General features: G+C 41.3%; 2 protein-coding genes across 6 annotated transcripts; one reads left to right on the forward strand and one right to left on the reverse strand.

The window, feature by feature from the left end:
- The first annotated feature begins 2,948 nt into the window (after nt 1-2,948).
- On the forward strand, nt 2,949-6,372 carry COQ10A (coenzyme Q10A). Of its 4 annotated transcripts, none has more exons than XM_039865694.1 (5): nt 2,950-3,305; nt 3,852-3,998; nt 4,750-4,942; nt 5,168-5,269; nt 5,570-6,372. In XM_039865694.1, the coding sequence occupies exons 1-5, from the start codon at nt 3,172-3,174 to the stop codon at nt 5,735-5,737; spliced, it is 744 nt and encodes a 247-aa protein (XP_039721628.1). In that variant the 5' UTR covers nt 2,950-3,171; the 3' UTR covers nt 5,738-6,372. The 4 variants fall into 4 exon arrangements, with proteins under 4 accessions (XP_039721629.1, XP_039721628.1, XP_039721631.1 ...); XM_039865697.1 differs by having other exon boundaries at nt 3,288-3,398; XM_039865696.1 differs by lacking the exon at nt 2,950-3,305 and adding an exon at nt 3,329-3,480.
- Nucleotides 6,373-7,126: 754 nt separating this feature from the next.
- Nucleotides 7,127-27,585, reverse strand: CS (citrate synthase). Of its 2 annotated transcripts, none has more exons than XM_039865686.1 (11): nt 27,384-27,585; nt 17,755-17,805; nt 17,068-17,175; nt 16,269-16,334; nt 15,810-15,941; nt 15,375-15,563; nt 10,123-10,322; nt 9,448-9,577; nt 9,221-9,322; nt 8,811-9,020; nt 7,127-8,497 (listed from the first exon to the last, which is right to left on the reverse strand). In XM_039865686.1, exons 1-11 carry the CDS (start codon nt 27,423-27,425, stop codon nt 8,327-8,329), a joined length of 1,401 nt encoding a protein of 466 aa, XP_039721620.1. In that variant the 5' UTR covers nt 27,426-27,585; the 3' UTR covers nt 7,127-8,326. The 2 variants fall into 2 exon arrangements, with proteins under 2 accessions (XP_039721620.1, XP_039721621.1); XM_039865687.1 differs by lacking the exon at nt 27,384-27,585 and adding an exon at nt 26,938-27,040.
- Nucleotides 27,586-27,695: the final 110 nt, after the last annotated feature.

Below are 27,695 nucleotides of genomic sequence, written 5' to 3' on the forward strand. Positions count from 1 at the left end.
CTTTTTCCTAGAGAGAAACTGGGGGACGGGATGAAGAACGGGAGGGAAATTTACCTATCACTATGTACCTTTAATAATTTTTAATTTTTTTTTTACCATATTGAATATAAAACTTACAATATTACTTAAAACTTACCTCTTCCAGGAAGTCTTCTCTGGTTAACAAGTTCGTTCCCTTTTGTTAGGTCTCCTTAACACTTACTTAGTTTACAATGTTACAACTTAAATTGCACCCCTTTGTTGTTATCTCACCTTACATCTTTGACATATAAGTGCCCAACAGTTCAGAATGGATTTAAAATTCCCTGTTAGCTGGTCTTTTTTTCAATACAAGATTGCACATTGTTTGTTTCTTTATGAAAAAAAAAAAAGGATTTTGAGCTCTCTGAAAGCAAAGGTATACATGAAATTATTCTTTGTAGCTCCAGCAGAGTACTTGGGAACAGGCTCTTCATATTTGATGATGATTGATGATGATGATGATGATGATGAAGACGAGGCTGAAGAAGTAGAAAATGAAGGTAGCTGGGGATAAGATGGATATAGGTGTTGGGACATGCTGACTTGGCTATTGGGTATTATGGACCTTCCAGGAAAGGCTAAGCTAGAATATGGCCCAGAGGATGGGGAGGATGGGACTATGTAGCCTTCATGGCCTGAAATAGCTCTTGGTAACCTGAGGAATTGGGAGTTAGGAGTTGAGCTGGAGTCACGTGCCTGGTTCTGGCGAGGCAGTAGAGGTGAACAAGGGAGGTTGCCAGCCGTATACTTTGGGCAGCTGGAAGGAGGAGGAAGGGCTAGAAGAGTTATTTTTAATATTATTCAGAGCACAGAAAGAGGATTTCCCAGTAGAGAAAGAAGGGATACGATGTAGGTAACACAGATACTTCCAGGGCTTCAAGTAGATGCACAGGGTAGGAGAGGAAGAGGTCAGAGGTGGTGGCAAAGCCCTCTTATGCAGTCTTTCTGGATTCGGCTACTGAATTCATATTTGGATAAATCTGGGCAGATGCCTACCCGTCTTTAAGACTCAATTTTCATTCTTCTAACAAATGTTGATTAAAAACTCACCATTGTGTATTGCCCTATACTAATTGGTTCAGAGGTAGAAACTTAGAAGTAATAGTGTCCGTTTTTGTGGAGCTTATAACTTAGTAGAAGAATATACATATACACCTGAAACAACTAGAGAATATATAGGATACATGCTACTTTAAATGACATTAATGTTGAGGAATAGGTTCAGTCAAGAGGGTCTTCCTGGAAAAGCTGTATTGTGAGTCTGTTTGAAGGAAGTTACCCATGTAGAATGACAGGGAAATGGCAGGAAGTTGGTTGTTTTAAGTATAGGGAATGAACTAGGAAAAAATTAAATGGCAGTAATTAGTTAATCTAATTAGTAGGAGGACAACAGGCAAATTGGCTTGGCAGGCCTATTGTACCTTGGGGATTCTGCAGCAGTTAACTCGGTTAAGGCAAAGTGTTAATGAGGTCACAGTTGTCATGTATCCCAGTTAATTTCTGTCTTTTATCTGGCCAGATCCAGATCCTCACTCTAAGCAGCTGTCTTACATGTGTAAGTCCTTAGTCAGAGAGAGCGGGGCCAGACAGAGAGTGGGGTTGGAAAAAGTAAATCTGTTCCTCAAGGTCACATGCCTAACTGAGAGTGGCTCCAGTTAAAATGGAAGGAGATACTGTATCCTGGATATTTGTGGTGGGAGGTACTGAGGGAAAAAGAAATGTTAGAAGAGAAAAAGAAATGTGATTATATTATATTATATTATATTATATTATATTATATTATGTTATATTATATTATATATAGTCTATTTACATATAAATAGGTTAAAACATCTTCCTTATGAAATGTTAAATGTAGTTCAAGGGAGAGCTCCTGCTCCTTGAAATCCAGATAAAATGGGCTCAAACTTTAAATCAATCCATACCCAGTGGAAGGCCCAAATTTTATGCCAATCTCAAGGAGAGGAGGGAGTTGGAGGATTTATATCTGTTTCCAGACCTGTTTCTAGGCAAGATGTCTCTTACACACCAGTTAGACCCAAAAGACAACACTGTCTTTAATTATTTTATCCCCCCCCCACACCCACACAACACTACTCAAAGTTTTCCTGAATGTGAAGAGCTTTACTAAAGATTTAGAAAGAAAGTAGAGGAGGGGCTTGCACTGTAGTAGCAGAAACATCTTTAAATATAACAGCTGGGACCACAATTTTTAAAACGTCTTCTCTATTCTAACGTGAGAGAATTTCAATGGCTCTTGTACCCACCTAGGTTGTCTCTCTCTAACTGCTGATTTCTCTTTCCTCTTTTTTTTTCTTTTGTTCTCCCCACTTTTCTCAAAAGCATTTTTTTTCCTCCTTGTATCATGATGGAAAGCAGGATAGTGACATTTCGTTGTCTGGGTTTCTACCCATGGGGTCTCTCACCTTTCATCAAGTGCACACTTTTCCAGACAAAGATGTTTCTCTTCCCTAAAAGTAAGTTTGGTTCTTCCTACCTCTACTTCTATGTATAAATATTAAAGGAGAAAACTATGCAAAGTCTTAGCTCGGAGCCTGGAACGTTCATTTCCTTTCTCAAAGATTTAAGCACAGCACTAGGCACTATGGAGGCTACAAAGGTTGAACAGAACTTAAAGAACTGTAAACATGGCAGAATAATAATAAAGGCTCTAAAAGACCTTCAGAAGATCAACGGATATCTACTGTAGACACGCCCACGAAGTCGCCTTTGTGCTTATGGATCAGGTCTGTGACCTCAGACTGGCCAAGTAGTTTCCTTGATGACCTCGAGCTACCGGGCCAACTCTACATCTTCCCAAACACACACTGCAGTGTCCTTTCTCACTAGAGGTGTGAAACTACATCTCCCAACAGGCCGCGTTGTCCCCTTGCTTCCTCCCTCAGCCGGTCCCGAGCCATGGCAACGGCGTGACGTGGGGGTACTGGGAACTGCGGGAGCAGCGGCCGCAGCTTCAGTTCTAGCTCACCCCGCCGCCCGGGCGGGAGCAGGGTAAGAGGAGCCGCTGCCCGGTGCCATCTCTGCGCTCAGGGGCCCTGAATCAGCCCGGCAGCCGTCTCCTCCAGCTCCTCCTCTGGAGTGAGGAGGGCGCAGCGGGTGTCAGAGTCAAGGCCAGCCAGGGTGGCGCGCATGGCCTCCGCGGGCGCGCGGCGGCTCCCGGCTGGAACGCGCGCAGCGGCCCAGCGCTGCGGCAGCCTCCCGCTCCGCCCGGGCGCGCGCCCGGCCCCGCCCCCGGGCCCTCAGCGACCGCAGCGACCAATGAGGTGAGAGGCAGGCGCGGGCGGACGCGCGCGAGGAAAGGGGGTCGTTCAGGACCCCAAAATTCTGCGGTGGAGGGTTGCAACCCTAGGATGCAGGTGCGGCGGGGAGCGGCAGCGGGTCATACCCTGGCGTCTAATGTAGAGCTTTGGGGAATACGTTTGCAAGTTATCTGCCGGGGTAAGTCCCCGGGGTGGGAGTCCAACCACTTCTTGCTCCTCGCGGATACCCAGGCAGCGACGGGCTTGGCGAGGCCCCATGAACTGTGATGCTTCCTGGCTTTCAGCATAATAGCCCCCCCAGTCAAAGACAACTGGCGATTCACACGCACCCCGCTTTCTTCCACCTCCTCCCCCGGCCCTGTCCTCGGCCGCCCTCGACCTTTCGCACTCGTGACTGCCTGGCCAGGAAGCCTGGCGGGTTGCAGCAGGTGCTGGGGGAAAATCTTCCCTGGACGACCTTCCTCTGAGATGCGCCCCTCTTCCCTTTCACCTGGGAATGGTTGAACACAAATTATTGTGACATTGTTTCTCTTTTCCTTTTGGCCTTAGATTTCTGATTTCCTGCAGCCTCCTCTTACCCCGGGCTGCCCAAGCCTTGGGAGCTGAGGCTGGCTTACCTCTCAGCCGTTCTTTCATGGGCTTTGCTGCCCCCTTCACCAACAAGAGAAAGGCTTATTCTGAGCGTAGGATCATGGGGTGAGCATCTTCCCTTGTCCAGCATCTCTCCACTCCTTTCCCCTCCAAATAACCATGTCCAAGGGTAGCATGTAAGGGTAGCAATAATAGGCAAGATTCATCCCTAGCCATCCCTCTCCCAGCTGTATTACTGATCCTTTATCTTCCCCTGCCAGGGTTCCAACTGTAATTCTTGGTTGTCGTGCATGTGTATTAAGTGAAACTTGCCTAGAGCTGGACAGTAAGTATAGTATAAAACAGGGTATTCTCTGCTGACCTGACCTTATGTATTCTGAGCACATTATAAAATAGCTCACACTTCCTGAGCACTTGTTACTACTAGCAGTTAGGCTGCCTAGGTATTTTACATATTTTCTCATTTGATCCTCTCAACAAACCTATGATTCAGGTACTATTACTACCTCTGATTTGCAGGTGAGACAATGGAGGCACAGGTAATGTACTTAGGGCTACATTGTTAGAAAGTTGTAGAGCTGGGATCTGAGTCTTTGTACGACAACCTGTTCTTCCTAGATGATCCCTCTTAAGATCAAAATAGATATGAAATTCATAAGCATTCTGTAAACTGCAAAACAAAGTAACATTAATATCATGAAAATCTGCATGTTCGCTTTTGGGAAGTCATCCATTCAGGCTTATTTGCAATCGCTAGTTCTTGAAAGTGTATGGTTAGTGGGTAAAGCTACTGGGGGGAAGAGCACTTAGAGTAAGGAGCTGGTAGTTCCTTGGCCTCTCTGATTCCTTCCCCTAGGTACTCGATGCAGGAGATGTACGAGGTGGTGTCCAATGTCCAGGAGTACCGCGAGTTTGTGCCCTGGTGTAAGAAGTCTTTGGTTGTATCTAGCCGCAAAGGTCACCTGAAGGCCCAGTTGGAGGTTGGCTTTCCACCTGTCATGGAACGTTATACTTCTGCTGTTTCCATGGTCAAACCTCACATGGTCAAGGTGAGGCCTGTCTGGAAGGGATCAGGAAGTTTTTTGTGTTTTCTAGCATTTTTACACTTAAGTGCTACTTTGACCTTCCTTGTCATTTTATCTTGAATCAAATACCTCCCTAATAAAATATTAGAAGGAAAGGAAAATGGCTTTCAATTCCTTCTTATAGCCTCCTATACCTAGCATAGGTTTTATTCCATTGTATGATGTTTAACTACCTGACTCCTATTCTAGGCTGTTTGCACTGATGGCAAGCTCTTCAATCACTTAGAGACCATTTGGCGATTCAGCCCTGGTATTCCTGCCTACCCCCGAACTTGCACTGTGGACTTTTCGGTGAGTCAGGAGGCTGTGTAGCACAGGGCTACCAGTGGGTGTGAGGGCAGAGTTGAGGTACTGTGACAGCATTATTCTTTATGTATAGCTAAGCACTTAGCATTTCCCAAGTCAATGACACCTCACAGGTCTGATTTTTTATCAAACCTTACACTGTGCTCAGTCCCAAGTTAGGGCTTTTGAGGGGATCTAAGGAACCTGGAGGGGAAGAGAAAGGTACTGAATAGTATCCTTGCATTTGGCCAGGGACTATCCAACATGGTCTTGAAGAATTTCTGACTATCTCTTACCCATTCCTAGATTTCCTTTGAATTTCGTTCTCTGCTGCACTCCCAGCTGGCCACCATGTTTTTTGATGAGGTTGTCAAACAGAATGTCGCTGCCTTCGAGCGTCGGGCAGCCACCAAGTTTGGTCCAGAAACAGCCATCCCCCGTGAACTGATGTTCCATGAGGTGCACCAGACTTGAGGCAAAGGATTGTTCCTTAGCTTCTCCTCCATTCTCTCTCCCTACCCAGTTCTATTTATTTTATTTGGCTCTTGCTCCAATCTGAGAGAAGAGTCTATGTGCATAATGCTGTTCTCTCAATTCTCCAGAAATTGGGCTCTAAGCTGGCTGGAAATGCTGGAGGGAAGAAAAGGCAGGGGGGTATAGAAAGGAATGACATGCTTGGGAAATGGTTAAGCTCATCTTAAGAGCCCCATATGCCTCATGCCTGCGGCCTTTTCACACTGAATTATAATTAGGACTGTGTGGTTATCTGAGCCCTGTCAAGGTGCCTTAGTGTCTGACCAGGTAAAGATGGCAACTTAAGGACTAAATGAATTGAGCTTTCTTCTTGGACACAGAGGTACTGGATGGTCAATAATTTTTGCTTGCCTGAAATGCCGCAGATGTTGGGGATCTGGCCACAGCTTGAACTCCATATGACCTAACTTTAAGAATACTTCCATGCTAGTGGAGAACCTGGGGCTTTCTTACCATCAGTGCCACGGGGCAAGGAGAAAAAAAAAGCACTGAACAAAATTATACTCTTGGGTTGTACTTTATTCCATCTGGCCTGAATTTTTATAAAATTTCAATAAATTAATTCTGAGTGTGAATTTGGCTTTTTTATATTATTTCTTGGGGGAATAATATAGAAATAGAGTAGAATAGAAGAAAGTCATGGCTTCCTTCCTAGGAGAGTGAAGGTGCAAGGCCTCTTGGACATAGTGTCCCTGCTAACTATAGTAGTACATTCTACAAGCCAGGACCCAGTACCCACTCCCTTGCCTATTAATAGACTTTTTCAGAAGGTCAGTTGCAGCAGGAGTCTGAGGACAAAATAATCTGGTCTCAGACCTCCCATATAACTGATGCCCTCAGGACCACCTCTTTTTCAGTGGCCTCCTAAAGGGAGGCTGCAAAGAACAATGGGCATTCCACGAAGTACCAGAGCCCTCTAGTGGCTCACGTCCTGAGCTAGCTGTCTTGTCCTTGGTATAGTTTGTCCTTGGTATAGTTTATTCCTTTCTATAGTTTCTTCCTGTCACCCAGTGGGCTGGACCAGTTTCCTTGGATTAGTCACATAAGCAGTTGTGAAGTCTCAGCTATAGTCCCTGTGTGTTCTATCTTACAACAAAATTAGGAAGAATAGGGGCTAAAGGTCAAGGACTTCTAACCTTGAGGAAAGACAAATCTTTGGAAATCTCACAGGGAGCCTGCCTTCACATTAGGATTAAAGAATGCCAAACCTGTCTAAAGATAAAAGGATGCACAAGATAATTTACAGTCCACTTAAGTCCATGATCTTGCCAGCCAGATTCCTTAACTCATAGTAGATTCTTCCAGGCCTTATTTAATAGTAAGCTCAAGCATTATTAATAAAAACATTTATTTTGCATTTTATACAGAACAACCTGAAATCTGCATCATGACAAGTTACCCAGGGGTTTATAGACAGTGTGTCCACCTCAACAGCGTGGTTCTGGGGATTAAGGATCCACACAAACAGGCAGGAGTTGTGAGGGAGGAAGGGGGCACAGCAGGAGTGTATTTCAATTCCTTCTTAATGTGGCAGGGTTACTATTTTTAATGCCCCTTATCCCAGGGATCTGATATTCAAAGGAAACCATGTCCAATCTTAAATTATTTCCCTGCTCAGAAAGAGGTGCTAGTACCCCTGGGACCAGACCATGATGATATCATGCTGGTCAGAGGATAGTGGCTTGTGTTCTGTGGAAGTAAAAAGCTTCATTCATGTTAAGCACTGATAAAGCCAATGACTGGGAAAGACCACATATCAGGCAGTGGTATATACAACCTGCTGAAACAGATCTCTACTTGGGACGAAGAAGAGAAGGTCCAGAGCATCCTCACTGAGCTTGAGGCACAGCAGATATAGAAAATCTCAAAGGAGGTATTAAAATAGTGGGGAACAGAACACTCCCAGACCTTAATTTTCATGGGATAATTTTAAAAAGAAATAAAAATCAAATACTGAGTGCCAGTAACAAATGCCATGGCCTTTATGGTTACCTGGTAGCATAAAAAATGCCAAAGCATACCCAGCTAACCAATGGATCTTGCTAGGAAGTGTCTGTGTGTATGGGAGAGGGCAATGGGACTTGGTAGAGCTGACAGTCCAACATGATTCTTGTTTAAAAGGGGGCAGAGTCCTGGTTCGCTGGCCTACTGATGGCTGGGCAGGGTGGAACCAAAAGGTCCAAAGCGACTGCAGATTCTCTGCAATCAGCTTTGACCCAGAGAAAGAGGAGCCAGATTCTCTCTAAGATGGTGGTGGTGAGGCCAGATTTAACCTACACCACATGGATTAGTCCTGGTCATCCTGCAGTTAATGGGCAATGCAAACCAGGCAGCGGAAAGGAGCTGGTTAGGGAAGAAGGGGTCACTTTTTATCTTTTAAAGTCTTAATTTATATTTTAACCTCAAACTAATTATCAGTGCCTCAGATACAATTTAATCTTAAGCCTTTAAAAGCCCCTTGAAACAAAACAAAAGTATAATTTTTTCAAGCTCCCTCAATTTCTGGTAGTTTCTTCTCAGTCTCCAGTTTTACCCTGACTTAGAGTCCACAAACTTCATCAGACCATCCGTGCTCATGGACTTGGGCCTCTCTAGAGGGAAGCCTAGGGCTCGGCTCCAGATGAGCTGTGCCAGTACACCCAATGCTCGTGACACCCCAAACAGGACTGTGTAGTAATTCATCTCCGTCATGCCATAGTACTGTATGGTAAAAGAGAAAAACATGTTGTTAAAGGCCCAGAGGTAGTGGCATATATAAATCCAGGGTGATAGAAATCTTAATCCAGTCAGCCTTAAATAGAAATGACACTAGGCAAAGTACAGCAATTGGGATTCTGAAAAGAGAGCACCCCTTTCCTCCTGCCCATACCTCCCCCACCATAGGCAACTTTATCAAAAGGATAAGGAAGAAGTATAAGAATCTCTGCTCTGACTAGGGAGTTGACTTTGTGCATGGCAGAGAACAGCAGGGTTTTGTACAAACTAGAAGGAAAGCAGGGAAAAGAAGACTCACCTGGAGCAGCACCCCACTGTGAGCATCTACATTGGGCCAAGGATTCTTGGCCTTGCCCTGCTCTAAGAGGACATGGGGCACAATCTTGTACAGCTGAGCAACCAGCTTAAACATGGGGTCATGAGGCAGGTGTTTCAGAGCAAACTCTCGTTGACAGGTATATCGTGGATCTGTCTTCCTTAGTACTGCATGGCCATACCCTGGGACAACCTGTGAAGAGTGATGGAAAAAAAGCCAGTTGTTATCTCTTATAGAAATTCTTGTCTTTTCTAAATTCTTCAGGGTAGACAAATGGAAAAAAAATTTCGAATTTAGGGACCTCTTCTCATTCTTTTTTCCTTAATTCTTCTAAACTGCAGAACTGAGGTCTTGGCTTCTTTCCTAGTTGTTAAGCATCTCTGCTTGCTTACCCGTCCTGAGTTGAGTGTGTTCCAGATGTAGTCTCGTAACTTCTCATCTGACACATCTTTGCCAACTTCCTTTTGTAGTTGTGTCAGCCAAACAAGTACTTCCTATAGGTAAGGTTTGGGGAATAAAAGAGTGTCAATACATGTGGCAGGAGAGAACATCAAGAGAAGAAAGAAAAGGGTGAGAGTAAGAAAAACATGGAGCAGGAAAAGAAAAAGGACAGTCTTACCTGATTTGCCAGTCCATGTAGGGGCCCTGCCAGCCCATTCATGGCTGCTGAAAAAGACAGGTAGGGGTCCGAAAGGGCACTGCCCACCAAGTGGCTGGTATGGGCACTTACATTGCCACCTTCATGGTCACTGTGGGGAAATAAGAAAGGAGACTCAAGTCCAAGAGAAAGAGAAGAAAAGGGGCAGATTATGGAAACAGACCTTGCTGTTCTCTTACTTGTCACATACTAGCCTAGTTAGGGGCTCACACCAGCCTACAGCCAGTCAGTTAACATAAGCTCTTATAAGAAATGTACCAATCTCATTACCAGCCTTTGGTCACTAATCCACAGAGCTGGAGAGGTTACCAGTTTATGATGCCTCTGGGCCAAGCTCTGACTCTCACTTGATTTAATAAGTAATGGCCAGAAGAGGGAGCTCCTGGAAAGCTAAAGGACAACATAACGTGAGCAGCTAGTTAGTACCTTTTCCTATCTTGTTCTTGATGTGGTTATGGTAATTTTCCTAAACCTCTTTACCTTCTTTACTATTCCCCTTTCTTGCCCTGTATCATCCCTTATGCCGTGTTTCCATCACCTTGTTGCCTATCACCTGTTCCCAGAAAAGGAGACTGTTAAGGAGCTTTTCTTAAAATTTCCCACCAACCCAGGCTATGGTTGCTGGATCTATCTCACCTGTGGATGGTGAGGTACAAGCGCATGAGCTCAGTAAACTGAGCATCGGTATAACCTAACATGTTGGTGAAATTGTGGGACCAGTCCAGCTTAGAGTCGATGGCCCCAATACTGCTGCCCTCCCGGTAGAGATTCCGGTAGATCTTTGCTGCAACACAAGGTAGCTTTGCGATCAGATCCATACAGTCTTCGTAAATCAACTGACGGGGAGAAGAGGAAAATGGAGAAACAAAGGAAAAGATTTCTCAACAAAGAATTAGGCAGGGATACTATTTGTCCTCCATGTATTGGGGTTGATGGTTATATGCTGGGTGATTATATACAGAGCATAACAACAATAACTCTAACTGGATAACTACTATGACCCAGACACTGCACTAAATGATTTACACATACTATCATCTCATGTATATATGTATATTAATACATTATTCTCAATTTTTTACAATTCTACAAAGTGTATAATGACCTCCACTTTATAAATGGGAGAACTGAGGCTCAGAGTATTCAGTTAAATGCCCAAGTCAGAATTTGAACTCATATATTTAATCATGATCTTTCCTGCTACATGACTTTGCACTCAATGAATGTGCTAAGGCACTAGGTTTTAATAATTTTTATGTTCCATCTTTCACAGAAAATTCTGACCATATATATATATATGTCAACGGTCAAGCAGTGGCATTTAATTGTTAGTTAATATCAAAGGCTTCCATTTTTTTTAAGCACTTAATATAACAAATACTGTGCTAGACATACACAGATACAAATACACACACACACACACACACACACACACAGTTTTTCCCTATATATATTTCTTACAATAATTCTGTAAGGTAACATATACTTTATTTTACAAATGAGGATACTGGAGCCTGGCCAGGTTGAATAACTTACACAAGGTTATTCACTCAGCTAATAAGCATCGTCTGGCTTAAACAATTACTAACTCATGGCCACTCTTGTTTCACCTATATCCTTACTTTCCCAAATTATTTGGAGCTAATGCCACACATCGTATATTTTAACATGGAAATATTTAAACTGTTATCTCTAAAAAGAAAAAGGTCTTTCATAAACAAAATCACAAAACCATCATCCCACTGAAAAAGAATTTAGCAAATTCTCAGTATCATTATCTACTCAATTCCAATTTCCTTGATTATAAAAACCCCCTGCCTCATTTGGTTCATGACTAAAAATAGCCCACATTGCAATTTTCTGATGTCTCTGAAGTCTCTTCTAATCAATTTAAGTTCCCTCTTATGCTCTCCTTTTTTAATTATTTTATTTATTTATTTTTTAGGCAAGGCAACCCTTGGTTGACCTCACAGATCGCAAGGACCTTGTCATCTTACCATCCCTTATTTTTATTTTTTACGCCTTCAGCACCTGGTCTTCCTACACCTAGGAAGTCCTGATCCTGCTTAGCTTCCCAGATCAGACGGGATCGGGCTTTTCAGGGTAGCATGGCCGTAGACTTGCTCTTTTTTTTGTAAATTTGCGATTTGCAGAAAATCGGATCATTTGTTTTGCAGAATTTCCCACACATCTTGCTGGTTATGTACCTGTGATGTCATTTAACATGTTCCTCTATCTACTTATTTCCTATAAACCAGGCGTCCCCAAACCCTGGACTGCAGATTGGTACTGGTTTATGGCTTGTTAGGAACCAGGTCGCACAGCAGGAGGTGAACAGAGGGCAAGCAAGCAAAGTTTCATCTGTATTTGCAGCTGCTCCCCAGCGCTACTAGCATCACTGCCTCAGCTCCACCTCAGATCATCAGGCATTAGATTCTCATAGGAGCACTGGTCCCTGGTGCCAAAAAGGTTGGGAACCGCTGCTATAAACTGAGTTAGATCTAGAAGCTTAAGTGATTCAAGTTCTTTTTTTCTTTTTTTTTAGCAAGACTATCTGATTAATAGTGTTATGTTCGTTTATTAAGAGCAACGTAATATCTGGTTGTCTTTTGGGGATGTTAGTAATTGCCTGCTCAACTTTCATGTCTCAATTTTATCTTCTCAAAGGGATTAGAGAGGGTTTTAGTGTTTTGTGGGTTTTTTTTAATAGCTTAAAAAAATTCTGCTTTCATTCACGGTACTATGTATATAGAAGGCATGGAGTAAATACTTGCTGATTGATATTACATAGTGCTTGCTATGTTAATAAGCTAACTGGCTAAATGCCCCTATAAGAAGTCATGAGGTCTCAGTAGTGCTGTTGGAACAAAGCAAAATTTATAATAACTAGCCTAAATGAGTTAATCCCTATGAAGTCATGTATACTCAAGTACTCAGTGAATTTTATCAGTGCCACCAGGATTCTGTAAGAATACTGCCAAAATTAAAAAGCTACCTGAAACAAGAAGTACTTAGCTAACATTTGCAAATTCTCGGATTACTTACATGATAATCACACTATTAACTATACCTCCTTGCAGATTTACATCCCCCAAGCAAGTAGGTTACTTCCAGAAGCCTGCCTGCATCAAGAACATGCAGTTCTAAGGGACCTCGATCCACTAGCAGAATGCCAAGAACAGGATCCCAGGCTAGGCAAACTAGTATCTGTGGAGTATACTAATTTTCAAAATCATTTGCAAAGTATGAATGGCCACGTCATAAAGAAACTACAAAAAAGGATTGTTTCGACTTCTACCAATGAAGATTAAGTTTATAAAACAGCAAGTATCAAACCAGGTATGACAATGTGGGATCCTTACCACTGCTTTTTGTGGTGGTCAGTGCTGTATAGTCAAGAAGAGTTAAAAAAGACAAAACAACAACAACAAAAAACCAAAGAAAACTGGCAGAGAATTCCTGCTTATTCCTTCTTTTATAAGTTAAGACTAAAGTGTTATTTAGTTTGTATCAAATCATTCTTCATCTAGAAAGCTTTGGAAAAAAGGAAGTTAAAACATGTCACCATCACAACTGTCTGGAATAAAAGCAACAAAATTGACCATAATCATCATTGTGAGCCACCATCTCTATTGCTAGTAAAATTCTGACCAAGTAATTAGCTATCAATCATTATTAAGAAATCACAGAAAAAGAAGAGAACCAGTATTAATGGTGAAGAGGCCGTAGAGTGAAGCAAATTCAAATTCAAATCTTGTCTCTACCACTTACTAGCTGCATGACCTTGAGCAAGCTAACCCTCAGTTTTCCCATTCAGTAAAATAGGAATAACATCTACCTCCCGGGGTTTGCCTGATGATTAAATCAGAAAATGAACATAAAGCACTTAAGCATAATATTTGGCATGTTTTCAAGAGTTGTTAGGTGTTAGGATGATGATCTTACTGAAACAGCTTCAAAACCTACATATATCTTTTTTAGGCCTTACAAAAGGTTAGGTTAGCACCTACTTTGCAAATTTTACTCAACTCAACAAAGGCTACTTCATAATCATAGTAACTTCCTGATCATGAGTGAAGTTATGCCAAACAGAAACAGACCTAACTCTTTGGACACAAGAGATTACACTATCTAAAGTCACATGAACTATTACGGAAGAAATGCTGTAGACAGAAGATCATCCCCGGCAAAAGAAAAAAAAAAAAAAAAAAAAAAAAAGGATGAACTGATGATTCTAGCAAAGACTCAGATCACATATAAACTTAACATAAATTTTTAAACAGAAATAACCAGCTGAATGCTGTCATGTTAATTCTTCTTAAGTAGCCATGGTTAAATTAACCAACATAGAAAACTGAACTGAAATAGCATGTCTGACCTTTAAGAGAATTATAAGATGTGACAGCAAAAGAGCATCAAGCACCACTAAACTAAGCACTAAACTTACTGGTGCTACTTTTTATGTAATGTGAACTTAGACATACATCCTAAGGCTGACAAGTAAACTATAATTGCTTATACTCTCCAGAAGACTGGCAAAGTCTTGAAATACAACCTGTTTACCTCAAGACAGCCACCCTCAGATGACATCTCTCAGACAGATGATGGAAGAATAGTCAATCAATGGCTGTGCATTGAAATGGAGGCAATAGCAAGCAGATGAGTACAGATTCATTTCAGTGATTTGATAAAGCACAGTGTGAAGCAATGCGGCATGTCTGGATGCCTGGAAAATATAGCCATCTATTATAAAGTAAGAAGAAGCTGTTTTCTTCTCTCATCATGATAGTCAAGACAATAGCACTGTAAGTAGTAACTGGCACTTTTGGGTATCAAGTTCTAAAAGACGAGTTTAAAACAGAAGAACTGTAGGTCCTGATTTTACCTTTTGTGTTATGGTGACCACACAGATAACAATTACTTGAATAACATTTAAAAAAGAAAATAAAAAGCAATATATTCAGGTTATATGACCTTCTGAACCTGCTGATGTGCAGCTCTACAAATGCTTTAAGTGCTTATAAATGTGTATATTCTGCACCATTCCAATACCTTCCGCCTCAGTGTCAACCAGCCTAATATCAATTGCAAACCTCCCTCCCTCCTCCTCTCAAAAGCAAACATAATTCTCTATACACAGTTGGCACTGAAAAAATATTGACCCATCAAATGAAGTAAGATCTGTAAAAATCCCAGAGATTTCACTAGGCCAGTGGGCCATGACACTATGGCCCACAGACCATTCCATGTCTTGCATCATAGTGAACTCTTTGGGGCCTTCCTTAGCAGTTGGCATCTTCTGGTTAAAAGTCATTTAATATACCTGCTTTGCAAAAAGCAACTCTTCTGTTCCTACACTATCTGTCTCTGAATAAGAAACAAACAAACATTCCAGGATACTAACCACTCTTCTGCTCCTGACAGGTAACCTGAATAGATTAGTCCAGAACTGTGGCTGATTGGCACTAGTTCTCCTAGACTCTAAAGTTGCCTTAGCTGCCATTCACATTCAACTTGTAAGATTTCTCAAGGTTCTCTTTATTTGAAGAAGAGAAGGAGTCTCACTGTTCTTTTGGGAATAGTGAGACTACTCTGAGAAATCTTCCTGCAGGGATCTTGCAGTTAAGTCACATCTATTTCAATGTTCCAACAGCCTTGTGTACAAAGCGCTATTATAGCAGTTACTGAATTATAATTTATTTTTTACATGTACATCACCCTAATAAAACCAATAACTTTGGTGACAGAAAGCACGCTCCATTTATCTGAGTTTCTGGCATAACTCAGAGAAGCAATTTTCCTAAAGATTCTACATTCCTTTTTTTCCCTTTACACTCAAGTTCTTTGAATCCTTATCACATATCAATCACCACACCAAAATTTCCTACCTCCCAGTACTTGGTTCGATTGATACCCTCTGCATATGCTCGGGCAAAGTTACTTTCACTGTTGAGGGCTGTAATGGCTGCACTCAGCTGAGACATGGGATGTAGATTGGTGGGAAAGTTGTCCAGCATGGTGACCACATGGGAAGGCAGAGCTGCCCGCTTTGCCCACTCTTTGGAGAGCCAAGATACCTGTGGAAAAGGAGACACGGCTTAAACTAGGCAAGGAAAAAGAAGATAAATAAAAAAGACAGTGCCATCGGAGTAAAGAAAACCTAAGAGAATTCAGTCCACTCATACAGCAGAACTCTGCTCTGATTTCTTCCCCTCACTGTACATTTTTATAACCACCCACAGCTAGGTCAGGATTAAGTAACTGAGATTAGAGAAAGGCAAAGAAGGAAGGGAATAAGAAAAGCTAATGTCCTTCTGCTTTACCTGTTCCTCTGTTGGGATCTGTCCAGTTACCAACAGCCAAAATAAGCCCTCCGGCAGCGGCTCATCCCCACCCTTAGCCCTGGGCAGCAGTTTTTGGCATTCAGGGATACTATAGCCTCGGAAGCGGATACCCTTAAAGAAGAGTAAGAATTACAACTCTTAAATTTATTAGCCTGGAAACCACATACTTAACTCATCCCACTCTTATCAGACATTTCAATAAATTAGACAACTTTTAAAGTAAATCTTCATTTAACTTACTTTTGCTTTGTATTTTTAGTTTTACTAGTTGACATATTAAAAAGGTAAAATTATTCCATATGTACCTATTTTCCATCTTCCAAAATATGAAGGTAGGTGCTTTATTTTATTCTCTTTACCCTCACTGGTCTAAACCACAGTGTGCACAATAGTCAGTAAACTCAAAAATTATTAGTGATTGATATGAGGGTCTCTTACCTCATCAGGATCAAGAACTGATGTTTCATATACCAATCCCTTCATGCCTCTCATGCCACCATACATCTGAGGAAAAGAAGAGGAAGTAAAGAATAGAATAATTCAGGCTAGAGCCTGTTAGTGCTTCATAGGCTCTGGGAGAGGAAATTTATCTCTGACTTGCAAGACTTCATTTGGGGGAAGATTTCTGAGGAGTTAAGTTATTATAGTATGGAACTTTGCAAGGAAGGCTGCTAACATTGGAAATGAAAATTTTAAGTTGAGAAATTACTATCCTTATTTGATGTTTCTGTCTGTTTGCTTCCTTTTCTTATTGAATTTTATTTTTCTCCTGCCCCCTCTTACCCGCTCATTCCCACCAACCAAAATAAACAGAATGGAATCTATTACAGAGGTAGAAGGTACAGACCAATGGCTAAACACTGCTGTGGAATTATCATCTGAGTGCTCAGACTCTCAGGACCAGAGAAGAAGCCATCCTTAAACTGTTTTAGAGGGCAAGATAGAGCTTTAACTGGATGGTCAGTAAAGCATCCACTCAAAGAGAGAGCCCTGGCCCCAATAGCTGAGGGCTTGGGAAAAGAATAGAAACTTCATTCATCCCTCCTGTAAGTGAATTAGGTTAGGCTCAGCTATTAAATCTGTAGAAAAGAATGATCTAATTGCTAGTGAACACTATTAAGCATCAACATTTCTGTGTATAGCACAGAATAATTCTGAATAGTCAGTGAAGAGAACAGTACTTTTGTTGAAGCACATTACACAGCTATGTTTTGCAGCCAAAACCCACAACGCTTACCATGTCCACAGTGATCTGGCCCACAACCATCTTGCCATGTTGTTCCCTGAAGGTCTTAACTCTAGCCTGCTCCTTAGGTATCAGGTCAGCCAATACATCTTTCAAATTCTAAAAAGAGAAGTAGAGAAGCTAAGTTATGGTCAAAATGTTGACTAGATTTCCTGCAAAGTAGGTATATTAAGATTGCTTTTTAGAATGTGGCTTTCTCTATCTGCCAGGGAAGACTGGTCAACTATTCTGTACAGATGAGATTAAAAGAATTAGAGGGAGACAGGAACAGGAAGTTGTCTTAATGGATAGAGTTTAAATTTGGGAAGATGAAAAAGTTCTGGAGATGGTTGGTATAGGTGATGGTTGTACAATAATGTGAATGTAATTACTACCATTGAACCAATACACTTAAAAATGATTAAAATGGTAAATTTTATGTTATGTATATTTTACCACAAGTAAAAAAAAAGATTAGGCAAAAATATTTACTATTCCCATCTCAGCACACTATTGAGCAAATTATTTCTAAAAACGAGTAGAAAAATAATAGTTATAACAGCAATAACAATAACGACACCTCCAGGAGATACTCAAGATAATGATGACTGTGTGGTAGCCAAACCACACCACCCCTTGCAGCCCCATGCTAGGGTTAGGCTGCTTTAATGATTCTTAGTCCTTTTTTCCAAACCTTACCATGGAGGAAGCACTGGCATGCCTGGCAGCAAGAACAAGACAGGATGCATTCTGCAAAGAAAACACAAAAATTTATGTACTTGTTACTCTTCCCTCCTAAGTATTAAGAAGGAGTGACAATGACTCAATCCTTCTTTCTTCATCTTAGCCTGTAAAGACAGCTTGACATAAGAAAGCTGTAAAAAACCCTGAGCAGCTTAGGAATTACCACGTCTGGAGGCAGTAGTTTTAACTCTGCTTCTTGCATCCTAAGTTTCATTAGCATTCCCTGAAGAGAGATTCTTTCCCATCATCTGGGTTCCAGGGTTGGGCTTTGTATAGCACAGAAGAAAGGTCAGAAAGGCAGTTATTAAAGAGTACCCAGTCCATCCCAATCTAGCTGTCAATAGTTCTGAGTGGCCCTGAGAAAAGTAAATGAGGGCATTGATCAATTACTCAACCCTGCTGGTTAAACCTCTCCAGCACCTAATCTTCTGAACACTTCAACCTCTCCAGTCTAGGAGAACCCACAGGCAGAGGCCGACATTCACAACACACCTCAAATGCTCCTGAAAAAAGCACAGAGCAGACAGAACATCTACAAAATAACAGCTGACAAAAGACCACTCAACAACAGCAATGGAAACTAGAAAACTGAAACATCTTCAAAGCTGAGCGCCAATAATTAAGAATGAGTTGTGTACCCAGGTGAGGAAAACATCTTAAAAGGGGTGAAATAAAGACATTTCAAACAAAGTTGAGAGTTTATCACCTATACTCCTGCATACAAAGGAATTTTTAAAGATAAACTTCAGAAAGAAAATTGTCCAGAAAGATAGGTCAGATTTAAGAAGGCTTATCCCTCACTACAAAGATAGTGTAGCTAGCCCATGTTTTTCTATATTTAGAGATACATTTTTTTTTCTCCAAAGAAAACAACTTTGAGATTTTTGAGTTGCAACAGAAAGTTCGACACTGCCTCTGAAAAAGATGACCAAATATACTACAGTAGTAACCCCCTTATCCAGAGTTTCACTTATCACGGTCTGAAAATATTAAATGGAAAATCGTGGGAATAAACAATTCCTAAGTTTTAAATTGCATGTCATTCTTAGGAGCCTGATGAAATCTTGCACTATCCTGTTGTGTCCCACCGGGATGTGAATCTTCCCTTTGTCCAGAGTATGTATCCACGCTGTACACGCTCTTGCATATCAGTCACTTAGTAGCAGGCTGTTATCAGATAGACTATTGAGGTATTACACTGCCTGTGTTCAAGTAATCCTTATTTTACTTAATAATGGCCCCAAAACATAAGACTAGTGATCCTGGCAATTCAGGTATACCAGAGAAGCCGTAAAGTGCTACCTTTAAGTGAAAAGGTGAGTACATTACAATAAAATATTTTGAGACCACATTCGCATAACTTTTATTACAGTATATCACTATAACTGTTGTTTTATTATTAGTTATTATTATTAATCTCTTACTGGGCCTAATTTATAAATTAAACTCATAGGTATGTACTTATAGGGAAAAATCATAGTACATATAGGGTTCGGTACTATCCGCGGTTCCAGGTATCCACTGTGTGTCTTGGAACATGTTCCCAGTGGATAAAGGGACACTACTGTACTAACTAGCTATTAGCTTTTCTACACAGGATTATTTTGAAAATAAAATTAGATAGTTAAGTAAGCTCCAGTTTCCTCATCTATAATGTGTTGCTAATACCCACTACACAACTCACAAGGTTATATTGTGATAATTAAATTAAAATGTATGCAAAAGCACTTTACAAACTAAAAAGGTTACACACATATATACAAATAAACTAATTCTGGAGCAAGTCTATACTTTTCCTCCTTTTGCCAAAAGGCCAGAGACATCTTTTCTATTGCATTGCTGTCTGGTTGCACTGAAAATCATTTGAACCAGTGACACTATATAAATTCCAAAAAGCTACATGCCTAGGGCTAGGGTTCAGCAGGACCTGAGGCTTTTCAGATTTTAAAACCTCTCATTTTGAAAAGGGAATGTACCCTTCAGAAAAAGGTTATTAAAAAAAAAATCAATCCAAGGCTAAATTTAGAGAACATAGGCAAACTTATATGACCCTACAGAAAGGGGGAATGCCTCAATTTGTTAAGCAGGGCTATTCTCAACTCCTTTCATTAACTTCCTAAAGAGTCTCCTCTAGTTCACTGAGGACCTTTTGGGCAAGAAACAGCACAAAGATCCCTTTAGCCTATTCACCCTATGAGGGGCGAATGGGAGCCAGACCCAGCACTAAAGTAACTTTGCCTGTTCTTACTAGTCACCACAAAGTGGGTACGGGAAAACATGTGAATAAGTTCAAACTATTGTTCTTCAGAGCTTACCATGTTCAAGTTTTCCATGCTCCACGGTCCCATGTTCCCCTACTATAGAGGCCCCATCTCAGTGACCATATCAGCTCTGCAGCAGACCATTTAACTGTGGGTCGTTGGTTATTGCAGTGGTTTGGTTGTGTTTTTAAAGAAGCAGGAGGGGAACATATTATTTGAGAGAAGTTTGAAATATCTCCATAATGATAATTTTGCTACTCTTAAACCATCTTTAAGTTTCTATAATGGCTGGCTTCTTCACTGGCAAGAGGAAAGATTATAAGAACAGTTTAAGGTCCTATCTCAGTCCCAAAAAAAAAAATCTATACAAGCTCAACAGATAGAATGAGAGCCCTTAAGATGAAAACGAAAATTCTCTCAGGTTGGAGGTCTTTCTTCCATCAATATGAACAAAGAACAAAAACAGTTTTTTCCCCTTGTAAGAGAAAACTGCTAGAATCAATGAGCTGCCCTCTCCTTTTATTTAAGATTAAAACGGAACAAAATAAAACAAACAAACAAAAAAGAAATCAGAAAGAAAAGGGTGGAAGGTCACTTAACAAGGCTGTAAGAATGCAACATCATTTAAAGGAATCAGATGGGTCATGACTGGATTAGACATTTTTCAGATGTGTTTATATGAATGCTACTTTGAGTGAATGGTTAGGGAAGAGGAACTTGGAACTAAACTATCACTCCACTTCCACCAACAGCAAAGTCTTAATTTCCTTTGTAGAGCGCATCTTTGTCATTTAATGAGAAGCCTCAAGAGTAACTTAAAGACAGCTGATTCCAAAGGTCCCCTAATCTCCATCAGCAACACTTCTTAGCCAGATCTCCAATTTGCAAAGCAGTGCTAATTTGTGAAGAGCTTAGCTAGGCAGCTATAAAATAAAGCTAGTATACACTTCCTGGCTATGTGACCAAGTCATTTAACCTTTCCATGCCAGTTTCATTATTGGTAAAATGGGGACAATACCAAATCAAAGGATTGCTCTGAGGATTAAGTCAACATTTACAAAGCATTTAAAACTATGTCTGGGACATAGCAACTGCCTCTGTATTTGTTATATAATAAATATGTAAAATGAAATTGTATGGCCAGTTTCTCAGTGTCAGGTTTAGTCATATTTTTAGCTAACCTTGCAGCTTAGGAAAAACCTAAAGAAATCAGGAAGGTTTTAAAGCCAGCAGCAATTCATTGGTATGACCACTCAAAAGGCTAGAACAGGAAAATTTTTAAGTGAGGACAACTTTACCTAATGAGTAGAAGACAGAGCACAAGAATTAGAACTAGGAAAGGAAATCTGGGTTCTAGCCCCAGCACCATTTTGATATAACCGTGACGCCCAAAGCCAAACAACTAACTACTGTTTCCCTTTCCTTCTCCATATTTAGGTTAACACTCAAGCTACGTGGCTCAAAGGCTGATTCTAAGCCTCCAACAAGGACATATGTAAAGGTACTCCAAAGTACCTTTTAAAATATGACTGCCTAGCCAGTGCCATTAACATTACCTGGGAATTGTTAGAAATGCAGAAATCTTGGGCCTCACCTCAGACCTATGGAACCCAAGTCTGCTGTTTAACAAGCTCACTAGGTGACTCATATGAACAATAAAGTTTAAGACATACGCCCATAGTCTAAAGTGTTAAGCAAGAGAGCAGAGGATAAAATGTGAAGGCTGGGATGTGGAGTTATCAAGGATTAAGTCCTAACTCCAGGTCCTGCCACTATCCTGTACGTTACCTTAGCTATATGACCTAACTTCTGTGGGGGAGGATGCAACTTTCTTCCTAGAGTCTTTCAGCTTGTCTAATAATTAAATTTATGTGATACAGATTAACGAAAAATAACCTAATTTAATATATACATACACTTGGGAACCCAACATACATGAGAGGTTCAAAGGCAGAAAGGAAAAATGAAGTAGATATAATATTCTGAACTAAGGATCATCTTAGGGTTTCAGAGGGAAAGAAGGATAATAAGAGCAAATGTTCAATAATTAGAAGTTTGTCATAAAAAGTCTTATGGTGATAATTATTATGAGCAAGGCCCCTAATGTAATTCATTAAGGGAGAAATAAGTTTCTTGTGAGCCTGTAGGGTCTTAACTGCCTCCAGCTCAAAAAATTCACATGCTAAAATGGCACATTTTGGGTAGGCCTGTTCTGAACCCCTAGGCTTTTACAACTCTAAATTGGTAATAATAAAGCCAATTTCAGGGTAGACAAGTAGACTATATAAAATAATTTTCATTAAAGCTCCTAGAACAAACAGTGCCTTCTGCATAACTGAGTTCAATAAGTGTTTGTTTCTTAGAACTGTGTTGGCTTATTACCATCTCAAGTGTCACAATTCTTTCCTGGAGGTGGATTCCAGGAAAGAAGCAGTCAAGACTGAGGAAGAGATGAATGAATAATAATTCCCTGTAGCTGTGGAATAGGATATAAAGCCTCAATTTCCTTTAAGGGCCTCCTAACCAAGAAGGGAGAAGTCAGGAAGAGGAAACGAATTTAACAGTGATCTCCAGCAGCAGAGCAAATGACCCTAGACAGGAGATGCTAGAGGATCCAAGGCTATACCTCTCCCCTGGCTGCCAAAGAAAGCTGCTGAATAGCTTTGTACAGTACATTCAGGCTATATTCACTGATGGAACAGGCAGATTACAAACCCGAGTCATCCTAGACTTTCACCTCTCAGCTCTTCTCTCAATTTTGGAGGTGTAGCAACTAGCTTTTGGCTTCTGGTTGCATGCCCCATGTAGTTATCCTACTGGAACAGCAGCTGTCAGGTGAATCGGGGAGTCACCTCACCAATCAGTCAGCTCCTTCATGAGATGGAGATGGAGAGAGCTGTTTCCAAAGATAAGGATCTACTCACAATGTCTGACAGCCAGAATTCTCTACAGAGTCAGGGTGGGGGTATCACAATCACTAAGAGGCTTTTTCACACTACTGTCACCCTTGCAAGAACTCTTCTAGTGAGTTTGCTAGTATTGATAGAAGTGAGTTGTAGCTCTCAAATGTGCTAAGATGGGAAAATAGAATTAAAAGAATCTCTATCTTAAAGGGCCAAGGGAGAAGAGGATTAGTAGTATATGCAGGAAATTGTGCCAAAGACTTGCCTGTAACACTTAGGGTATTTCTGGAATAGGGTATTGGCCAAATCACTTACCAAAAATCGATGAAAACAACTCCTTCTCCTCCAAACTACAACAACTATAGAATCCTACTTGGATAAACACCTACTCAATAATGTGGTTATTTCTTTCTTACTCCTCTTAGCCTATCATAATCATTGCTCCACATCGAAGACCTTACTTTACAGGAGAAAAGCCAAATTTTCTTTGATCCTCCATCGCAGGCACATTCAGATTATGTCCTGCCACATAACTAGGAACTTCAACATTAAAAGTTTGAGAGAGATGCTCCTGATTGTAAAAGAGCCCTTGTCCTTCATCAACAAAAGATCTGAGCTTGCCAAGCAAGCAGAACTAGCTTAGTTGATGAAGCAAACATAATGCACTAGTAACTGCTAGGAAAACTCTTGTGTTGCAAAGGCTTCCAATGCAGAAGGAACAACCTGCATTAAAAGAAAAAGAACACACATAGGACAAAGACTTCTCTCTCTCCAGAACCAGATCAGAGAACTAAAGCCATTTAATATCTGTTTCACAACGGTGATATTGGAAGTCTGCCTGCAACACTCTCTCAGGCCACGTAATAGCCTGAGCAGAGTGATCGGATTTCATACTTTGACCCTCTTCATACTCACAATGAATTTCCTTAAAAATTTTATCTGTCATTTCCTAACAGACTCCTCCTTACAGGTTTGCTGACCATTCAATAAGGAAGACAGAAAAGACACCAATTCAGCCTCTAAAAGAATCAAGAATCCTAATTTTCCTTTTAGTAGAAATCTTTACTGTTTTTAACAAATATTCGCTTAACACCTACTTATTATGTGCACACTAGTGAATAAAGTATATAGGATTTGTCACCTTACGACTGTTCCCTTACAAGTTTTAGCTCCTAATGTTTTGCTAGAGGGATTTACAAGAAACTTTTCCTAAAGTATTTGAAAAAAAGACTAGGAAGACAAACCTAGAGAAAATAGCCTAAAATGGACTATTACTTAGAATTGTCATTTCTGAAGTCAATTTTTAAAATAATCACTAATTCTGAGGGGAAAAAAAACCCCAAATACTCAAAGTTTCATATATACATTCAATAAAGCTACAAACAAAGAGGCCTGCCTGTGGCTTTACTGGCCCAACAGAAAAGGACCACTGAGCATCATTAGTTAACTGAAGCATGTGAAAAAAACACACGTTTCCAGATCCTATCCCATCTTTGCTCAATCAGAATTTGAAGGATTCATCAATGTGCAATCTGAACAAGCACCCCAGGTGATGATGCCCACTGTGAACTTACAGACCTTTTACAATGACAGCATATTAAAAGAGATACAGGGCTCTAAGAAATTTGGGCAGTTGAGGGAAGAACTGAACAATAGTTAGAACCTAAGATCACTACTGTTTTAAATTTCACATCTTACTCAACTCTATCAGATAAAGCAGTGAAATAGGGCAAAAGAATTATTGTGTGGCTTTAGAGAGATCCATCAAGTCTGGTTTCCTGCCTTTCTGCCTGGATTCTAAGAAACAGGAATGCCAGCCTTCCCTTCTAACTACCTACTTCACCATGCTGCCTCCCCACACCCATGAATTCACCAGCTATCAATCTAAAAGCCACTAAGAAAAACAGATGCAATCATTCCACCTCCAGCACGTGATGATGCTTTACTCTCCATATTTCACCTTTGGTCCATCTAGTAAGAATCGAGGAACTGCCATTACTTTGGGTGGGCTGATAATCAAAATGAAGGCACGGAGATTTGAGCACTTGCCTTTAAAAGGCTTTAAGCCTAAGTACCATTTCACAGGACAAAACTGACTTGGTTTGGTTGAGCCCAACTTCAGACTAGGATTTATACAGGAGATGATGTGCAGTGGTGCAAGTCTGTGGAAAAGAATCATGGGTGTTTATTTAAATATCTTGAAAAAGTCTAGAAATGATCTAGAAATACTTTTGGATTGATTTACTGTTATGAAACATCCTAGCTTGGAAGAGCAATTCTCAAAGGTAAAGCGAGTAACTAGGGTTGATTAAGTCACACTGGTGGCCTTACTCTAATTCCCAGCCCCAATCCAAACCCAGATCACCTGTGGAAAGGTAGTATTTACATCATTAGCTAAGCCACCAACAGCTAATAATAAAGCCACTGCTTAGTATAAATTCATTTGGATAAACAAGAAGTCAAATTATCTGATGACTCTGAATGTCTCTATCTCCCATTTAGGAGTTCATTAAATTACCTAACCGTGGGTAGGGTGAAACAATAGAATGATTAACATTTGTGTCTCCTAACAAAGTCAAAAAAATCTCTTCCCTGAAAAGTGAAACTACATATGACCTTGAGAATCAAAATGGTAGTGGTCAGTTCTCCCAGGTCAGAAGACCATATTTTTGCCTTCCAAAGCGTACCTTAAGAGCAAAAGTAAAATCGCGTACCAATTAAGCTTTAGGCCAATCTAGAAAGCTCAGGCAGGTGCTAGCAATGCTGACAAAGTGAAAGGCTTCTTGGTATCCCGGTCATTCTGCTGACAACTCAGGAGATTTCTAGTCCTGAGTCTGTTGGGATTTGCTAGTTTTAAGGGCAAAAAGCCTTTGTAATGGCTTCCAATTTACAGGTTTCTGGGATCCTTAGGTCCATGTCTAACAGAAAAATAAACAAAATAAAAATGACACAATTACATAGCTTTGTCATTCCAAAAGCTTTCTGAGTTTCATTGGGGGCTTAAGAGACAAAATAAATTAAAAACGTAAATTCTAAAGCCTTTTTCAAATTCACTGCAGAGTTAGACTAACTGGTCTGGGTTAGCAGTTCTGCAGTGAGCTAATTATGGTGTCCCCTATTCTGTCAAAACACTAGCTAGAACTTACTTCATTTCCCAAGGGGATTCCTTACCTTGTTCCCTGGCAGCAGGAGAAGCAACAGTCAAATAAGACAAGTATCTCCCAAATGATCAGCCTCTACCCAATACAAATCCTACAGGCTTAACCTTGTCTACCAACTATGCAAACCAAAATCATTCTAAGACTTTCTTTTCTCTAAGGTGCTGGCAACTTTAATCTGTCTGTAGAAAAGTATTAGTTCTTTGCAGGAGTCAAGGTCACTTGTGGGACTGTCTCTGCTTGGATTAGAAGGCAAGGCTGGGACTCGCTCAGCACAGCAGCTTCTCTGTTTAAAGGGCCAAGTTATCCACAGACAAAAGTACTGGTAACCTGAAATTGAAAGCACCAATACTGCAACAATACTCCAAGGATCCAAAAGTCAACAAAAGTCAAGTAAAGGGCCCCAAAGAATGAGTGGAAACTCTCCTGGGTAGAGCAGACTTAGGAGCAACAGCAAAACCTGGGTGATCAAGTGGTAGGATTGGTCATGTGACCTTGGGTTTACTATTTCCTGCCTAGTGTCTTCACTTAATGGCCTGTAATTTGGAGGAACAATCCTTCTGGTTCTTTCTCCAATCATATGTGACAATCATGCAGGTTTTACAGGAACGCTCCACTCCAGTCGAACCATTCTATATCAACAGTAAGTGCAAGAGTCCCAAGGACAAAGAGGACCCGAGTCCCATTACTCTAGCAGAAATTTCTACAGTTTGGTCATGAAAGGCTTAAATAATTAAATAATTGGGTTGGAGAAACGGAAACAGGCAGTTCAGAAATTGACAAGACCCTCCATAAAAAACAGAAGCCAAAACTAACCAGCGCTCCAGCTCAGGCCCCGGTAGAGTGAATACATCTGTTTACGCTGCCACTCTTCTCACACCTGCTCTCTCCTCCAAACAGGCTCTTTTCCTAACTCCAATGAAACACATTATGTTCTCCACTAGCGGCTCCTTCTTCCAGGGCTACTCATCACCGCCTTCCAGCCTAAACATGCGGGGTGACAGTAGGGTCCGTCCTCCCCACCTGCCCAAGACCGCAGGCCGGCGGCGAACAGAGAGCTCACTTCTCCTCCAGGGGCCGGAAGGCCAGCAAAGCACATGGCCCTAGGAGTTCCATGCACAGCTGGCGGCCAGCCAAGATCAGGGCCCCTTTAAGGCGCGCTGGGATGCTTATGAGTAGGGGAGGGAGACCTCGGGGCTTGAGGGCCCGCAATCGCCTCAGCCCCACCCTGGGACAGCGCGCTCCCTCCTTCAGTTGCTCACCTTGGCCCCGAAGAGCCGGGCGGCCGCAGTAAGTAAAGCCATGGCGAGCGAACTCGGGGATCTGGTGGGGAGGGAAGGAGGGAAAAAGAGATGCGGCAGGAACCGGAGTCGCCGCCGCAGCACCAGAGGCCGTGCGAACGGGTGGACAAGGTTGAAAGGAGGTGGCCGAGGGAAAGGGTAGACGAATCGGCGGCGGCGCCCAGCCTGGGGTCCTCAGCGAGGCCCCGCCTACCGCCCGGAACCCGCTTTCGCCTCTCTCAGGGGATTGGCCCTGGGCTCGGCCATTGGTCCAGTGTGTGTAGGGGGGCGGAA

This window comes from Pteropus medius, unplaced genomic scaffold (assembly GCF_902729225.1).
Source record: "Pteropus medius unplaced genomic scaffold, Ma_sr-lr_union100, whole genome shotgun sequence".
Lineage (NCBI taxonomy): Eukaryota > Metazoa > Chordata > Mammalia > Chiroptera > Pteropodidae > Pteropus > Pteropus medius.